Here is a 14,383-nt window from a genome sequence, read left to right as displayed (position 1 = left end):
TACTGTGCAGCTGTATTCATCGACCTGGCCAAGGCTTTCTTATCGGCAGACTCAACAGCCATGGCTTCTCAAATGACTGCCTTGCCTGGTTCACCAACTACTTCTCAGACAGAGTTCAAATCAGAGGGCCTGTTGTCCGGACCTCTGGCAGTCTCTATGGGGGTGCCACAGGGTTCAATTCTTGGGCCGACTCTCTTCTCTGTATACATCAATGATGTCGCTCTTGCTGCTGGTGCTTCTCTGATCCACCTCTACGCAGATGACACCATTCTATATACTTCTGGCCCTTCTTTGGACACTGTGTTAACTAACCTCCAGATGAGCTTCAATGCCATACAACTCTCCTTCCGTGGCCTCCAACTGCTCTTAAATGCAAGTAAAACTAAACACATGCTCTTCAACCGATTGCTGCCCGCACCTGCCCGCCTGTCCAGCATCACTACTCTGGACGGTTCTGACTTAGAATATGTGGCCAACTACAAATACCTAGGTGTTTGGTTAGATTATAAACGCTTTCCACTCACATTAAGCATCTCCAATCCAAAATTAAATCTAGATTCAGCTTCCTATTTCACAACAAAGCATCCTTCACTCATGCTGCCAAACATACCCTAGTAAAACTGACTATCCTACCGATCCTTGACCTTGGCGATGTCATATACAAAATAGCCTCCAACACTCTACTCCGCAAATTGAATGCCGTCTATCACAGTGCCATCCGTTTTGTCACCAAGGCCCCATATACTACCCACCACTGCGACCTGTATGCTCTCGTCGGCTGGCCCTCGCTTCATATTCGTCGCCAAACCTACTGGCTCCAGGTCATCTATAAAAGTCTTTGCTAGGTAAAGCCCCGCCTTATCTCAGTTCACTGGTCACCATAGCAGCACCAACCCGTAGCACGCGCTCCAGCAGGTATATTTCCCTGGTCACCCCAATGCCAATTCCGCCTTTCATTCCAGTTCTCTGCTGCCAATGACTGGAACGAATTGCAAAAATCAATGAAGCTGGAGACTGATATCTCCCTCTCTAACTTTAAGCAAACTGTCAGAGCAGCTCACAGATCACTGTAAATAGCCCATCCAAATACCTCATCCCCATACTGTTATTTATTCTTCGCTCTTTTGCACCCCAGTATCTCTACTTGCACATTCATCTTCTGCACATCTATCACCCCAGTGTTTAATTGCTAAGTTGTAATTATTTCGCCACTATGGCCTATTTATTGCCTTACCTCCCTTATCTTACCTCATTTGCACACACTGTATATAGACTCTTCTATTGTGTTAGTGACTGTATGTTTATTTATTCCATGTGTAACTCTGTTGTTTGTGTCGCACTGCTTTGCTCTATCTTGGCCAGGTCGCAGTTGTAAATGAGAACTTGTTCTCAACTGGCCTAGCTGGTTAAATAGAGGTGAAATTAATAAAATAACATTTGATTTGAGTCATTGCTATAAAATAGTTTAGCCATTTCTCAAACTCTCCAGCAGGTGGCAGTAGAATCCTCAGAGTTTACTGCAGAAACTGAGTAGACTCTTAACAGTTATTTTCAGATGTCCAGTTCAGTTTGAAATGTTCTTAAATGTCCAGTTCCTGTTTGATTTTGACAAGGGAGAGGGGCAAGGTTGTTCAATTATCGATGTCAATATTGCAAACTATTAATTCCAAATTCCATGTCAAGCTTTAGCTTATCAATTGTCCTTTTCAGGTCAGGACTTCTATATGCCCTATGATTTACATTGAGGGCTCTTGGGGTGGTGTGTGTGATTTTGAAAGAGGCAAGTTTGTATTTTGTGCCTTAGGTCTAATATGTAAACTTTGTAAAGCATTTATCATTTCGAACATAATTTCAAGCTATTTAAATGTTTCTTTGCAGATGAAGACATTCATTAGGATAGGGCCTATATTATTAACAGTGGGGGCTCCAGGGATGGTGTCGCCATACCAGCTGTGCCTGTAGTCGGTGCTGCAGCTGCAGCCTCAGGTTGTTGGGCTGGGCAGGCACCGGGCCTCCTGGTCGGGCAGGGAGTCGGAGCATGGGGTACCCCATCCGCTGGCCCATCTGACCGGGCATACCGTGGAAGCCAGGGTCCTGCTGGCTCATGTAGTTGCCCTGTGCCATGCTACCAGCCTGGGGGTACTGGCTATACATGGGTGGCTTCCTCATGGGTGACTCCTGATTGGCATACTGCTCCTGCGCCACTGGCTGGCCCTACAGAGATCAAACCAAGTAAGAAATTGAGTCACATAGCAGGACATAAAAAAAAAAGCTACTGTAGGTCAGTGTTCGTTTGGCTGTTTTCCTTCCGTTAATAAGTAATGGCTTGCTAACTAGTCAGTTAATTTCAATTGTAGATTTTGTAGTCAATCCATTCAAATGACAGAACCCACAGCAACATACAAATTCCCTGTAGACCTTAGGGGACAGGTAACTACTGTACAGCAGTCAGTGAATTACAGTACCACAGTAAGGCCTCAAGGGAAAATGAGTCCAGCTGCCTGCTATAGGCTTGTTGGCCTGGGCCATAGAGTTGGATAGAGGGCACACTTGGCCCAAAGCCTGTGTTAGCATGGACAGCGCCATTGAGGGCGTACACCATTTTGACGTGGCCATTGCAAAGATAGGAGATGAGCTTTCTAGTACAGGGTTTCCCAAACTCGGTCCTGAGCCCGCCCCGGTAAACATTTTGTTTTTTGCCCTAGCACTACACAGCCGATTCAAATAATCAAAACTTGAATCAGCTGTGTAGTGCTAGGGGAAAAAACTAAACGTGCCGCCGGAGGGGCTTCAGGACCAAGTTTGGGAAACCCTGCTCAAGTACATATCTGTGGCCTGCGCAGATAAGAGCGGCTAATAGAGATTACCTGACTAATCAGAGTGGGGATTCCCAGGGCGCGGTCAATCTCCTCCAGGCCGTCAAAGTCTTTCAGCACTGAGTAGAGCTGGCTGAGCAGGGCGTCCCCGTCCGAAGGCCCCTCCCCAGGCCGCAAGGGAGAACACAGCACCTCATCCTGGGGGTTACCATAAGCCTGTCTGTGGGGATCACAACGTTTCATTACATTAAGGTCATTTAGCAGACGCTCCGATCCAGACTAAGGTTCAGTAGGAAAATACAATCACATATCACAGTTATTGCAAGTAGACCCTCTCGAGGTAGCCGCTATCAGCAGAATTGGTGCAAGAAAAACAAAAGTGTGGGTGTTAAGTGCAAGAACACAACACAAGGTCTGAGGTTCGAGGTCAAAGGTCAGACTGGAAAGGGCCGTGTGGCCAAGGAGATCATCACGGTGAATCATCTGCTTCTCATCATACACACACCATCATGTGCATACCATACCACTGTCATTTTCACTCAGTCAACAGCCATTGACTGAAGTTGTTGGAGCATGTGTCGATACTGATAGGATTGAAGGAAAGGGGAGTGCTGCTCTCAGATCAGCTTTATACATTAAAATATTTCCTTAACATTACAATTATTTCACAATACTGACGACGGATCAGCGCCTAGAGAGATATCACTTATTGAGGTGACGTTTTCTAATGTTTACCCAATAAAAATGCACAAAAGTCAGATTGCGCACAGCATTGCGCACATGTTAGGCTACACATCATGAAATATGTTCAGACAAATTACAGACAGTAGCCTACAAGTAGCAAAATAGAACGCAACTGATTGAAATACATTTCATGTTCAATACGACCAAAAATAGGCCTCTTACTGTTTATATTTTAATGCAGTCATCTCAGTTTTCATTTGAAGCATATTTTTATACAGTATGTAGCTTGTTTGTATCAATTGCAAAGACATTGGCAACTTTTTATTTGTAGTCAACTTTGTTTTAAAGTTATCGGTGGTCACAGAGAGATGGATAAAGCATGTGATTTTATGTTTAGCGGAGATCTGTGTATAAAGTGATGTGGGAGGTCAAACAAAAGCACCTAGTGATGCACTTCTACGAGTGGTCTGAGGCAGGCGTTAGTGCAACGTTAATAACGATGGTTTTGGGAAACAGCTCGGAGAGTTAACGATGCTCCTACTAAGGTTCTAACGAGGAACTTAGCCTTAAGATGCTTTTGGTAAACCGGGCCCAGAGTAGGTTCAGACTTAGTAGTTTGGTCCCAAATGGTACCCTATTCCCTATATAGTGCACTACTTTTCAAAAGAGTGCGTCAGACAGCAGAGAGGTGTATTGTACTATCACTGAGAGAAGGGGTCTGTACAGTGTGTAGCTAGTTACCGGTTCTGGTTCCCATAAGGCCCGTGATCCACTGACATCATGCGGTCAGGCCACGGGGCTGTCTGATTGGGCGGTGCCTGCTGTCCTGGGTAGGGAGGACCAGCCATCTCCATATCTGATTGCACTGTTCAACAGACATTATGAAAAGACTCAGAATAACTTCAATTACGGGCTTCATATGGCTCAAGATGGATACAGAGACATTGGAGACGTTTGTGTGTTTGGAGAAACAAGGGCAAGTTGTGAATGTGTGTGTGGAGAAACAAGGGCAAGTTGTGAATGTGTGCGTGGAAAAACGGGCAAGGTGTGCGTGGAAAAACGGGCAAGGTGTGCGTGGAAAAACGGGCAAGGTGTGCGTGGAAAAACGGGCAAGGTGTGCGTGGAAAAACGGGCAAGGTGTGCGTGGAAAAACGGGCAAGGTGTGCGTGGAAAAACGGGCAAGGTGTGCGTGGAAAAACGAGCAAGGTGTGCGTGGAAAAACGGGCAAGGTGTGCGTGGAAAAACGGGCAAGGTGTGCGTGGAAAAACGGGTGCAGCACCAGCACCTACCGTTTCTCATCATCTGCATTGGGACCATCTGTCTGGGTCCAGACTGCTGGTTGCTGGGCCTCATGGGGACTCCAGCTGAGACGTTGGGCACCATGCGACCATCAGGCCCCATTCTCTGCTGCAGAGCCTGGCCCATTGGCCCCTGAGGACCCCAACCCTGCTGCATGCCAGCCTGGGGAATGCCTGGGACAGGGGGAAAGAAGCAGACAGACTAGAAGTGATCCTGACTCAGCTTACAAACACTGAAACTGGACCCTACAGACCCTGGTCAAAATTAGTGCACTAAATAGGGAATAGGGTGCCATTTGGGACTGATCCTATAACACAGAGCACATCTCTTAAATTTGCACTAGACATTTTGATGGTAATGCTTAATGAATTTTTAGACGACTCACCTGGGTTGCCCATGTTAGCCTGGTTCTGCAGCATTCCGTGGTTTCCCATCATGGCTTGCTGCTGCATGACAGAGTAGGGGCTGCTGTTCCTGGGAGGAGGGAAGGGTCGGGGAGAACCATGGGCAGACATGTTGGACTGATCCAGGGACATACTGCGGACAGGAGGGCGTTGGCCTAGCTGACCCATCCTGGGACCATTGAAGTCTGGGAGCACAAGACAGAAAAAGTTACACAATCATCGTACTAAACTATACTGGCTTGACCAAACAATCTTTTCCATATCAAAAGTGGGACAAAGTAGGTAGAAGTTGCCCCTAACTAACCACTGACACCGGGTCAGATATTCTTTATGATGAAGGTTATTAAGATTTGGGGAGGGTAAGCTGATCTCAGATCTGTGGTTAAGGGCTACTACCATCTCATGCTACTTGGGTTGCTTCCCAAATGGCACCCTATTCTCTATACAGTGCACTACATTGATCAGGGCTCATAGGGAAGAGGGTGCCATTTGGGATGAAACCTAGAACAGCTAAGAGCAGGGGTGTGGTTAACTCACGTCCTGGGCCCATGCCTGGGAAGGCCTTCTGCTGGGTGTTGGTGCCCGTGGGACTGCTGTTGTTCTCTGTCATCTGCAGGATGTCGTTGATGATGGACTGCTTGTCTACGTTGGCGGGCAGAGACACGGGTCTGGACTGCTGCTGGTGGTGCTGGACTGAGAAGAGCTGCTGCTGCTGCTGGCGACACTGCAGATCATCCAAGATGTCTTCCAGCGCACTAGACTGCATGCACACACACAGAAAGACACAGACAAGTCTTATATGCATTAGAGTAGACTGCGGGAGCAGACATGAGTAGGATAGTAGAATGTAGAGACAGTGTCCATGAGCATTTAGAACATCTGACTACTACGTACATAAATAATATATAGATATTATGGAACATATTTTCTAGCGCAGGAAAACACTGAATACACCACAATAAAATGTAAAAAAAAAATGTGGATTGCTTTCAAATCAACAAAACCAGTGCATAGCTAGCCTAGGCTAATTACTGTACCCATCACTGAGAATGAGCTACATTTTTCATTTAAATATGATAGCAGAGAGAAAGAGCGAGAGAGAGAGAAAGAGGAGAGAAGCCTACAGATGGGAATGGAATCTTCCTGCCCAGGCCATTTCATACAGGCAGGCCAATGAATAGAGGGGAGGATATAAATAGCAAGCTGAACTAATGAGGTCATGTATGATGTAAGGCTGCTCTGTCCTCCGATCCTCACGGCTCGCAGCTCTACTCTGCCCTCCTCCCTGTGCACTGCACGTCTGCATGCCAGGGTGACCTGCTGTTGGTTAGTTCCTGTTCCACCTCCTGCCTCCTCTCGGGCAGTGTCCCGATTCTCTAACAATCTCCCAGTGTGCACTTGCACACTTCCCGTCATGATCTAAAAGTATTGGATTGGAGTAAACATTGGCTGGAGTGGAGTCTTCACCATTGTTAAAAATGGTGTGTGCAAGTGCACCCTTTGGGAAAAGGGTGGAGAATTGGAACTCGCATATTGTGGCTATGCTAAAAGGGATCTGTGAATGTAGTGTATTTCAAGAGATTTTCAAAAAAAATATGGCATACAACTAAAGGCTGTAGTTTTTCTCTCCCCATCCATCCATCTCTTATCCCCTGAACACAGACTTACTACAACCTCCACCTCCTACTTCAGACTCTCGATCAGTGGTTGTGTCCCAATTCCCTATATAGCGCACTACCTTTGACCAGGGCCCATAGGGGTAATAGGGTATAATTTGGGACACAAATAGTGTATCATGACCATACACATTGCTGCTCTACTGACCTGGTCTGCCATGTTGTATCCCGGGTCGTGCTTCTCAGTCTTCACATTGGCCAGCTTCATCTCTGTCCCGGGCTCCATCTTGATGCCTTTCTCCTGCATGGTGTTGTCGTCCTTGTCCAGCAGGTAGCGCAGGAGCGCGTTGTCCTTCTTCTTGGGGCTGATGGGCTCCTGCTTGGTGGCCATCTCAGCCATGGTGGCAGCCATACTGTCTGGTCCTCCCTGGTCCTGCTGGCCCTGACCCAGCTCCTTCCCCGTGGCCTCAGCCGTCAGCTTGGCCAGCTCCACCGGGGACGTGCTGTTCTGGAGGAGTCTATGGAGGATCTTGTGTTTCTCCTTCAGCGAGGTGGAGTGGTTGTTGTGGCCCCCTGGTCCCATCCCGGGATCCTTCCAGTTGGGCTCCCCTCCCCCAGGGGCCCCGTGGGGCGAGCAGGGCTCCATGTGCTCTGACTTGTTGGTGAGTAGCTGCAGGAGCTTGGTGTGGCCCTTACTGTTGAGGAGCCTTTTCTGGGCCTCGGTCAGCTCTCCTCCTGATCCTCCAAAAGGCTTGAGGGTGTCATCTTTCGACTTCCTCTGCTCCACGTTCTCCCTCTCCTCCCCGTCTGGCTGGGACTGCTCCCCATACGCTCCAAACATCTCAGACGTGCAGCTGCTGTGGTTGGCCAGCTGGCTGGAGTTGAGGTTGAGGTTACTAGTGCTGCTAGCTCCACCACTACCAGGGGGACTCTGCATCATGTTGCCTGGCTTCCTGTCAGGTGACCCTATGGACTGCCCCTGCTGGGAGACCCCGTGGCATTCGCTGAGGGCCTGAAGTGCGTTGAGGGAGCTGTTACCAGTGTAGACACTGTGGTTGTTCCCCACCCCTGTGCTGTTACACACCCCTTGTGGAGAGTGCAGGCTGCCCGTCGGGGAGAAGGGTCCTGTGGGAGGAGCGTGGGGGCAACCCGCCACACTGGGGCTCTGGCGGTGGCGTGGGGACAGCATGGTACCACCGCCACCTTGACCCCCCTGAGAGGTCACACTGGGGCTGCCCTGCGAAGGGCTGTTCATCCCCATCTTGAGTGCATAGTTGCTGCTACCCCGAGGAGTGGGAGAACGGTTCATAGCCCCCTGGCATCTGTAACGTCCACCCATGGTGGCCATGTTAGTATTGCTGCCAACCATCGTGTCCTGTCCCCCCAACCCTGGGGACAGCCCACCCACACTGGGAGGAGTCAGTGAAGACACAGTGTTCATTGGCTGCTTCCCCATCCCCTGTCCCTGGACAGACATGTCTTGGTTCATCCCACATATCGTCTGCTCCCTGGAAGAGGGCAAATCAAATAGACACACAGCTTTAGGGATGGAGATGGACATAAATCATAGGCTCAATCCCAAATGGCACCCTATTACCTATATAGTGAAGTGATCACAGCCCTATAGGCCCTAGTCAGAAGTAGTGCACTATAAAGGAAATAGGGTGCCATTTGGAATTCAGACATACTTAAGGAAGCGGTTTTCAGTCATTCTAGCTAAACTATAGGAAAGCATAAAATGGCATTCACTGTCAATGTTTTCCATTCACACAGTACTACTTCCATGACGGACACTGATAAAAGATAATGTAGGCGAATAACTAAAGTTCCCTCCTATGAGACAGCGCAAACTCAAACGCCAGTGGGGTCTCCAGTCCACAGCAGTATGCACCGAGCGAGCTTTAGCAGCTTCAGGCACAGTTAAAAACACAAAGGCGTCATTGTGCACGGCACTGAAGAAACATTATGAGTTGGAGAATTAGACAAGAAAGCGCCAAGTTTGCAGTTGATCCACTCATTCTCAACAACAGTCCTGTTATTGTTTCCTGTTCCTGTCGAGCTCTGCCCCAAGGCTGCCAGATAAACGGGTGAAACACTGGGGTGGCTTCCGAAATGGCACCCTATTTCCTTGATAGTGCACTATTTCAGAGTGCACCTCATATAGAGCTCTCGTCAACCAGCCCCTGACTATGTTTAAGAGGTGGGGCACATCATATTAGCTGTGGCAAGGGATGAACTGAGCCTCCATTCTGTGGATGCACCCATAGAATTAGAATCAGTAGAACGGCCTGGGGTCCATGTCAATGGCTGCTGAGGCCCAAACATTGGGGGTTGAACTTTCACAAGGTCCTTTGCTGTTCTTCTGGGATTGATTTGCACTTTTTGCACCAAAGTTCGTTAATCTCTAGGAGACAAAACGCGTCTCCTTCCTGAGTGGTATGACGGCTGCATGGTCCCATGGTGTTTATACTTGCGTACTATTGTTTGTACAGATGAACGTGATACGTTCAGGCATTTGGAAATTGCTCCCAATGATGAACCAGACTTGTGGAGGTCTACAATTTTAGCTGATTTCTTTTGATTTTCCCATGATGTCAAGCAAAAAGGCACTGAGTTTGAAGGTAGGCCTTGAAATACATCCACAGGTACACCTCCAATTCACTCATGTCAATTAGCCAATCAGAAACTTCAAAAGCCATGACATAAGTTTCTGGAATTTTCCAAGCTATTTAAAAGGCAGTCAACTTAGTGTATGTAAACTTCTGACCCACTGGAATTGTGATACAGTGAATAATAAGTGAAATAATCTGTCTGTAAACAATTGTTGGAAAAATGACTTGTGTCATGCACAAAGTAGATCCGACTTGCCAAAATTATAGTTTGTTAACAAGAAATTTGTGGAGTGGTTGAAAAACAAGTTTTAATGACTACAACCTAAGTGTATGTAAACGTCCGACTTCAACTGTATATTAGGAGTTGTGAAATGAAGCTGACATCATTAGAAATAATATATTCTCTTCTACTGTAGATAAGTAACAAAAAATGTGTTTATTCTGTTGTTGCAAGCAATATAACTAAAGACAATAAACTCACCGCAGTCACATTTTCGCAGCCCCCCCCCCCCGCAGTACCTCCGTGACCCCTGGTTGGGTTGAATAACCCTGAACTAGAGAGAGGTGATGTTCAGGGGAGACGTACCTCTGGAGGATGTGGAGGGACATGTAGAGCTGAGGTTCGTTGGTGGCAGGGGAGCGCACCAGCTTGCTCTTGGTGTGGGCCGACACAATGGTACCGTCGGACAGGGAGAAGCGATACAGAGGGCTGAACGCATGGCCCTGTCTCAGGACTGGAGAGAGAGGGATGGAGAGACGGAGAGAGAGGGATGGAGAGACGGAGAGAGAGGGATATGGGGGAGAGAGAGATTTCATGACATGCTTTCAAATTTGGGCATTAATCAACAGAAGATCAAAGGCCTAGAGATCCCGTGAGACGTACCTTCTTGCTGATGCTTTTTGGCAAATGACATCTCCCCGTCGTTCTGCAGGTGGAACATTTGGATGCACCTCCTGACCAGGTCCTCCCAGCCTGGCTTCATGGAGGCTCTCAGCAGACTGGTGTCCAGCGACGTGATCTTACCTACGATTATAATGCTAAGTTAGTTTCCCCAGCTTCAATCAATGAAACAACTTTATTAATACATTTTTACATCAGCATGTAGTCAAAGTGCTTTACAATTACCCTGCCAAAAACCCGAACAGCAAGCAAAGCAGAAAGAAGCACAATGCTTCATTGCATTGTCTTACGTCAGATCGCATCACTCCTACGCAACGCTCGTCCCTCAACCCATCTTTCTTGTAGGACGTGGAACTCAGCTCTAAAAATCAAGATTATGCTCATCCGCCTAACACTAGTTCCTAATTCTGAAAATCACTCCGCTCTCGGAAGATATGACGCACTAGCTACTACGACAAACCATGCTGTAACTAGCAGCCTAGTGCAAGCTTGTTTGAATGGCCATACGGTAGCTAGTTTGCCAGCTTGTTGATTCAATTGTAAGGCACCAAAGTTATGGGACTGTTCTCAAAAATCTGCATCTGATAGCTGGAACTGTGCCTCGCTACTTTGTATCATTTGGCCAATGCGATAACGTCGCCGAGAGCAGTCAGCTCTGCTGTAGAACTCGGTGCACTAATTACAACAGGTATCATGAAAACTCTGCATTAGCTAGAACTTCACTATGCTTAGTGGGAGTATTCAACATTGATTATGTGAATTGGCATTGTTAGCATTGATTTGAGACTGGTTCAGACAGCAAGCAGACACGTTAGCTAGCCAATTTTTGTGCACATTTTGAATTTCATAAATACTGATTCTACCACCACAAAACACCTCAACTAGACTTGGATTTAGCTAGTGAAGACATGCTCATGAAAAAAACACGTATATTACAGGTTTATAGTTTTTGGTAAGATTTACTCTGACTCTTGAGGATGAAAGGGGGTTCAGTGGACGATATCACCTTGGTAACATTTTCAAATGTTAAAACAGCACATTGTAGACCGACTTTTTAGATATCCCATCAGTACTTGCAAGTCATCAGACAAACGGCCTTCTGACATGAGACAATGGCTTCATTGCACATAGGCTATTCAACTGGTGTCAGAATTGTGATCCTAATGTAGATTTCAAACAAACATTGAATGCGAATGATGAAACTCTGACACCCAACCCACAGAGGTGATGAGACTTATTTAGTACAGATGATTACAGTACAGTAGCACAGTAGTAGTTGTCCCCTACCTTGGAGATCCTGCCTGGTGGTAAAGCTCTCGTACGTTGGGAGCATGGGCCTCTCTTTGACAGGAACCCTTCGTGCTACACAGATCAGGCAAGACTGGAAATCTTTACGAGGGGAACCAAAAACAAACATATTAAAAGCTTTACCTAGAAGTAGCCCAAGTTCATGAACATGACCTCCAACTTATCCTCTTGGTTGGAGGCAGTAGGTGATACAACTTGGCGATGTTCAGTTCACACCCTGCCTCAACTCCCTTAGCTACTGTCCTTACTCAACATCAATACGTCTCCATTGAATTTGCAGCTATCATGCGGTTTCAATGTCAAAATACATTTTTTTGCAGAATATCTTGGAAGCAGCGGCGAATGGACGGCGGTACTAAAATTAGACAGACATATTTCCCTGGGAGTTCCAAGGGAAAGGAGGAAGTGGCAGACATTAATTAGACGTCCCATGGTCCTCTCTGAGGATGTGTCTGACGGATGACAGGAATCTAAAGGAGGACAGGACACTGGAGAGACTGAGATGAACGGAGAGGAGAAGACATCCAACCACACAGTGCCGTATTCACCAGGAACGAACGGAAACAAACAGGCTGAAAAGGGGAGGGACTACCTGCACATGTCCAATAAGGAACGCTTGTTTTTCATTGTAAAATGTTTTGCACTAATGAACACGACCCAAGTCTGTGATTTCTGTCCAAACCAAAGCTTCAGCACTCCAATATGGCTGACCATAAAGTGTATTCTTGTGATAATCATACTAATAATAGCATCCAAAATAGGAAAAACTCTAAAACGAATCATTTTAGGAATGCAGAGTGTAGTGCTCTTGAAGTGCACATGTAACATCTGACACAAACATATTAATGTTCCATGTTGGAAGATTTAGTGACATTTACTCATCATTCCAAGTGTTCAGCATTAACCCCTCATGGGAAGACAAGGGAGTGGATAACTGATTATAAAGGTACTTCATGATGACAGTAAACATCCTTTTTCTTTTATTCACCTCTTTTATGTTAATCATTACATTTTTTGTGTAAAGTGTGTTTTCAACACAAGTTTGATTTGATGATAAACATTTATGTACCTTCTCCCTCCTCTTTGATGGACTTTGGCTCGGACACGGCAAAACACTGCATGGTCTCATACTTCTGCTGCACCTCCTGGTCCTGGGGCTCCTGCTCACCTCCCTCCCAGGGCCCGTGGGGGTTGACCAGCATGCGGCAGTTAAACGTGTGGCTATTCCTGTTGGGGTTCTCACTGGACCGCGGTGCTCTGCAGTTCACTAGGGGGCACACACAGTGGGCAAAAGGTCAAAACGATCAACTTACTATCCCCATTGGCACCGAATATCAAATCCTAATTTCCTGTCTCAGTCATAATTGACTCATTCACTGGCGATCTAAAATCTTCTTAAAGAAGGTCTGACAGCAACCAATGCTTTGGTTTTGTTTACCTGGCCTATGGTTTCAAATGCTATCTTTTTAGCATTTGTGACACAAATCCAATGCAAGTCAATGGTACCTATATTAGCATTTTCACACTTCATGTTCAACTGAATTAAATGACTTATAGATGATTTATATATTTAAAATGTATACAAAGTTGATATATTTGATAGATGGGTCACAGTGAGTGTGAGGGGGTACTCAACTCACCCAGGCTCTTGGGCAGCAGGTTCTTGATGAACTCTGCGTGGTCTCCTACGTGCAGGACGCTGTAGACGCTGGTGTTCATCAGCTCCTCCTGGTTATACTGCAGGTACTGAGTCACGTTCTCCGACACAAACACAATGTTCCCCTCCATGTTCACCACAAAGAAGAACCCGTCCAGCGCCTGTGGAGGAAGGCATTGGGAGAAGATGAGGTTTATTAGAAGAAGAAGACTTAACTGATCCTTACAAGACAGAAATGTGTATTTTGATATACACACACACAACACCAATTAGGTCGGCGAGGGAGTACAGGAAGAAGGTTATTAGTGAATTGACAGAAACTGTAGACAGAGTATAGAAAATGGGAGAAACATCAGCTACCTTTGGTATATCCAGGGTTGTTATCTATTGTGTCCCAAATGATGTTCTATTCCCTATATAGTGCACTTCTATTGACCAGAGTCCTATGGGGCCTGGACAGTAGTGCATAGGGAATAGGGTACCATTTGGGATGCAAGCATGGTGTTGATCCAGGGCCTGGGTTCCAATGGGTTAAGAGGAGATTTGTGTGATATTACTGAGACATGGCTCTAAGAACACTGGCTAATTACAGGATACAAAATAGGAAGCCATCATCTACGGAATATTATAAAAAACATATATATTTTATTTTTACAAACAGACACCCGTATTTCTACTATACAGCCATTACGAAGAAAAGGGCATAAGTAGTTAAGTTCCACACAAAATTATAGTCAATTATGGCTGAGCAGCACAAAGCAACCATACTAAAGACATGCTCTGAGATCAACACTTTAGCAGGGAATGATCGGACGTAAAATGGGCTAGCTAACAGCATGTGAAAAGTGAGTTAGTGGCACTTTATTTCCTTTATAGTGCACTACTTTTTACCAGGGCCCATAGGCTTCTGATACAAAGTAGTGCATGATATATAGGGAATAGGATGCCATTTGGGATGCATCGTGGGCTTCATCATTAAAACATGACGGCACGCAAGTCGAACAGTCAAGTCGGAATATAACCGTACAGTATAACCATGCATTACTGCATAGCGAACCGACTCAACTGAGAGCATTGTGTAGCAAC

The 14,383-nt window shown here is 46.3% G+C and overlaps 1 protein-coding gene across 6 annotated transcripts in view; it reads right to left on the bottom strand.

The window, feature by feature from the left end:
* Positions 1-14,383, bottom strand: part of LOC106599465 (nuclear receptor coactivator 2) — a 64,827-nt gene that overhangs the window by 15,505 nt on the left and 34,939 nt on the right. For all 6 annotated transcript variants that reach the window (XM_082973368.1, XM_082973371.1, XM_082973372.1 and 3 more), the window contains exons 5-16: positions 13,281-13,458; positions 12,710-12,907; positions 11,620-11,721; positions 10,315-10,455; positions 10,018-10,165; positions 7,028-8,327; positions 5,741-5,963; positions 5,185-5,388; positions 4,790-4,972; positions 4,242-4,365; positions 2,868-3,036; positions 1,948-2,214 (exon numbers count right to left, since the gene is read on the bottom strand). In XM_082973368.1, coding sequence (XP_082829494.1) covers positions 1,948-2,214; positions 2,868-3,036; positions 4,242-4,365; positions 4,790-4,972; positions 5,185-5,388; positions 5,741-5,963; positions 7,028-8,327; positions 10,018-10,165; positions 10,315-10,455; positions 11,620-11,721; positions 12,710-12,907; positions 13,281-13,458 — 3,237 coding nt within the window. The remainder of the gene's footprint in view (positions 1-1,947; positions 2,215-2,867; positions 3,037-4,241; positions 4,366-4,789; positions 4,973-5,184; positions 5,389-5,740; positions 5,964-7,027; positions 8,328-10,017; positions 10,166-10,314; positions 10,456-11,619; positions 11,722-12,709; positions 12,908-13,280; positions 13,459-14,383) is intronic.

The sequence above is a fragment of the Salmo salar genome, chromosome 03 (genome assembly GCF_965601325.2).
Source record: "Salmo salar chromosome 03, fSalSal1, whole genome shotgun sequence".
NCBI lineage: Eukaryota > Metazoa > Chordata > Actinopteri > Salmoniformes > Salmonidae > Salmo > Salmo salar.
The sequence above is the reverse complement of the archived record's forward strand: the minus strand, read 5'-3'. Positions and strand labels throughout refer to the sequence as shown.